General features: G+C 41.1%; 1 protein-coding gene across 1 annotated transcript; it reads right to left on the bottom strand.

The window, feature by feature from the left end:
- Positions 1-881: 881 nt before the first annotated feature.
- LOC107736627 (cholesterol 25-hydroxylase-like protein 1, member 1) lies at positions 882-1843 on the bottom strand (the record flags this gene model as incomplete). The annotated part of the gene is made up of 1 exon (XM_016548008.1): positions 882-1843. A coding segment is annotated over exon 1 (825 nt), but the record flags the coding sequence as incomplete, so codon positions are not given.
- Between the last annotated feature and the right edge of the window lie 137 nt (positions 1844-1980).

Here is a 1980-nt window from a genome sequence, read left to right as displayed (position 1 = left end):
AGAAATCAGGAAGGGGGCCAACACTTTTTCACACCACTGTAGGTTTATTTTGGTTCCATCTTTGTCAGGCTTTTTTAAAAATTATTATTATTTTAAAATTTCACATTTATATAGTCCACATATATCTAGTCTTTTTTTGGCACTGCGAGTCCACATTTAAAATATATATCAAAATATTTTGGTTATTTATTCATCCCCCTCCCCAAGATTTGCAAGTTGATATTTGGTAAAGGAATGTTTGACCTTTTAATCTGTAATAAATTATTGGTAGTGATTTGGAGAAAAGCACTAAAGCTTTGAGGGTATCGAAAATACCTTTCTCTTTAAACCTCACCGGCTCAGTAATCGGGTTAGTTACCAGATATGATGTCTTTTTACATAACTACTGTAAAGCTGTAAAATATCAGACTATTGGCTGTAACTAATGCGAAGGGTTGTTATGTGGTACCACTTTCTGGCTGCTGCTTATTGGAATAATAATTCAGACTAAAAATATATATTTTTCTGCATTCCCTCCTCTTTTCTAGCTCGCTTCCAAATCTAGTTGTCTAATAAACCTGGAATTGCATATTACAAATATCGTTGGCTCTTTGACAAATTGCTTTTGTTCCTCTTTTGTAAGTCGCTTTGGATAAAATGCTTAAATGTAAATGTGTGGCTTAGATACTGTATAGGGCAACAAATTATTTTTATAATAAAAATATTTAATATTCTAAAACTTCACTGCAAGACATGCACAACAAAATATAGAAAAATGTTCTTTATTAATTTCAGCCATATAGAATGCAGACAGAAATACAAGAAGAATAGAAAAATACAAAATTTATACAAGTATTTAAATGGCCTATATTTACACAGATTAAAGGTTTAAAACCATCTACTTTGTCAATTTTCTTAGTCCATTTCACTGTTACGGCAGTGCCAAAGAATCTGTCCCAGTGACTAAAGAAAGGTGCAAAGTTGCTGCTGGGTTTCTGGTGATGTATGTCATGGGCCATTGCTCCTCCAAGAAGCCCAAAAGGAACCAGGTGGCTGGGCGAATAAGGCAGGTCATAGCCAATATGTTCTTCCACAGACATCCAAATGCTGAAAACAGTGAGGGTCAGAGGATGGCACTTGAGCAGGATGGGATCGATGTTACTCCAGAAGCCCACTGTCGTCAGCTCCACAGCGCTGAGGTGCTGGGTGGACCAGGAGAACGGCGAGATGTAATCGTGATGTATGGCGTAGACCCATCTGTACAGGTGAGGATTTTTATGGTGCACCAAATGCCAGAAGAAGTACTGGGCGTCAAAGATGAGCAAAACACCCAACCCGTCGGAGATCAGTTCCCATACTGTTGGAGCAACCGCAGGAATTGGAGGCGTAGGCATCACTACATTGGTGATCAACACAGCCGGAAGCACAAACACTAGATGATTGTACAGATCATCCGTTCCCAGAGTCCTTAGCATCGGCATGATGGTGGGACGGCGTTCTTTTTGAATCTTGTACTTGAAGAGCGAAGATATCTCTCCCAAGACATCCAGGATGGTGAAGGGGACCCTGAAGATGACGTAGCTGGAGAAGGCGAGCAGCACTGGGAAGAATGGAGACGAGACCAGGGTGAAGTGCTGGAACAACAGGTAGTCCCACAGGGGCTGGAGGAGACGGTCTGAAGCTGTGGAGGTCGGGAGCTGAAGAGCAACTTCAGTGATGTTCCACATCCTGCTGCTAGATTGAGCAAAGGCAAGTGAATGCTAATGGGAATAACCCAGCCCTATTTATACTGCTGAGCCATACTTGGACCTCCGATCAAGCCATTATAGGGCACTTTCTCTTCGGTTTTCTCAGCAAATACCCCACAACCAAACCCTTCCAAGACATGAAACGAGAATGCTAGAAAACAAATGTTATGCTGGATTACTTCCTTCAAATCTTGGTGCAAAAGAAAATCTTTCCCCAAACCCCTAGTCTCGCACTCTCTTTAGTGTCTGGGTT

This window comes from Sinocyclocheilus rhinocerous, unplaced genomic scaffold (genome assembly GCF_001515625.1).
Source record: "Sinocyclocheilus rhinocerous isolate Xijiao unplaced genomic scaffold, SAMN03320098_v1.1 C36842440, whole genome shotgun sequence".
In the NCBI taxonomy this organism is placed as follows: domain Eukaryota; kingdom Metazoa; phylum Chordata; class Actinopteri; order Cypriniformes; family Cyprinidae; genus Sinocyclocheilus; species Sinocyclocheilus rhinocerous.
Note: the sequence above shows the minus strand (reverse complement) of the source record. Positions and strands in the feature narration are given on the sequence as shown.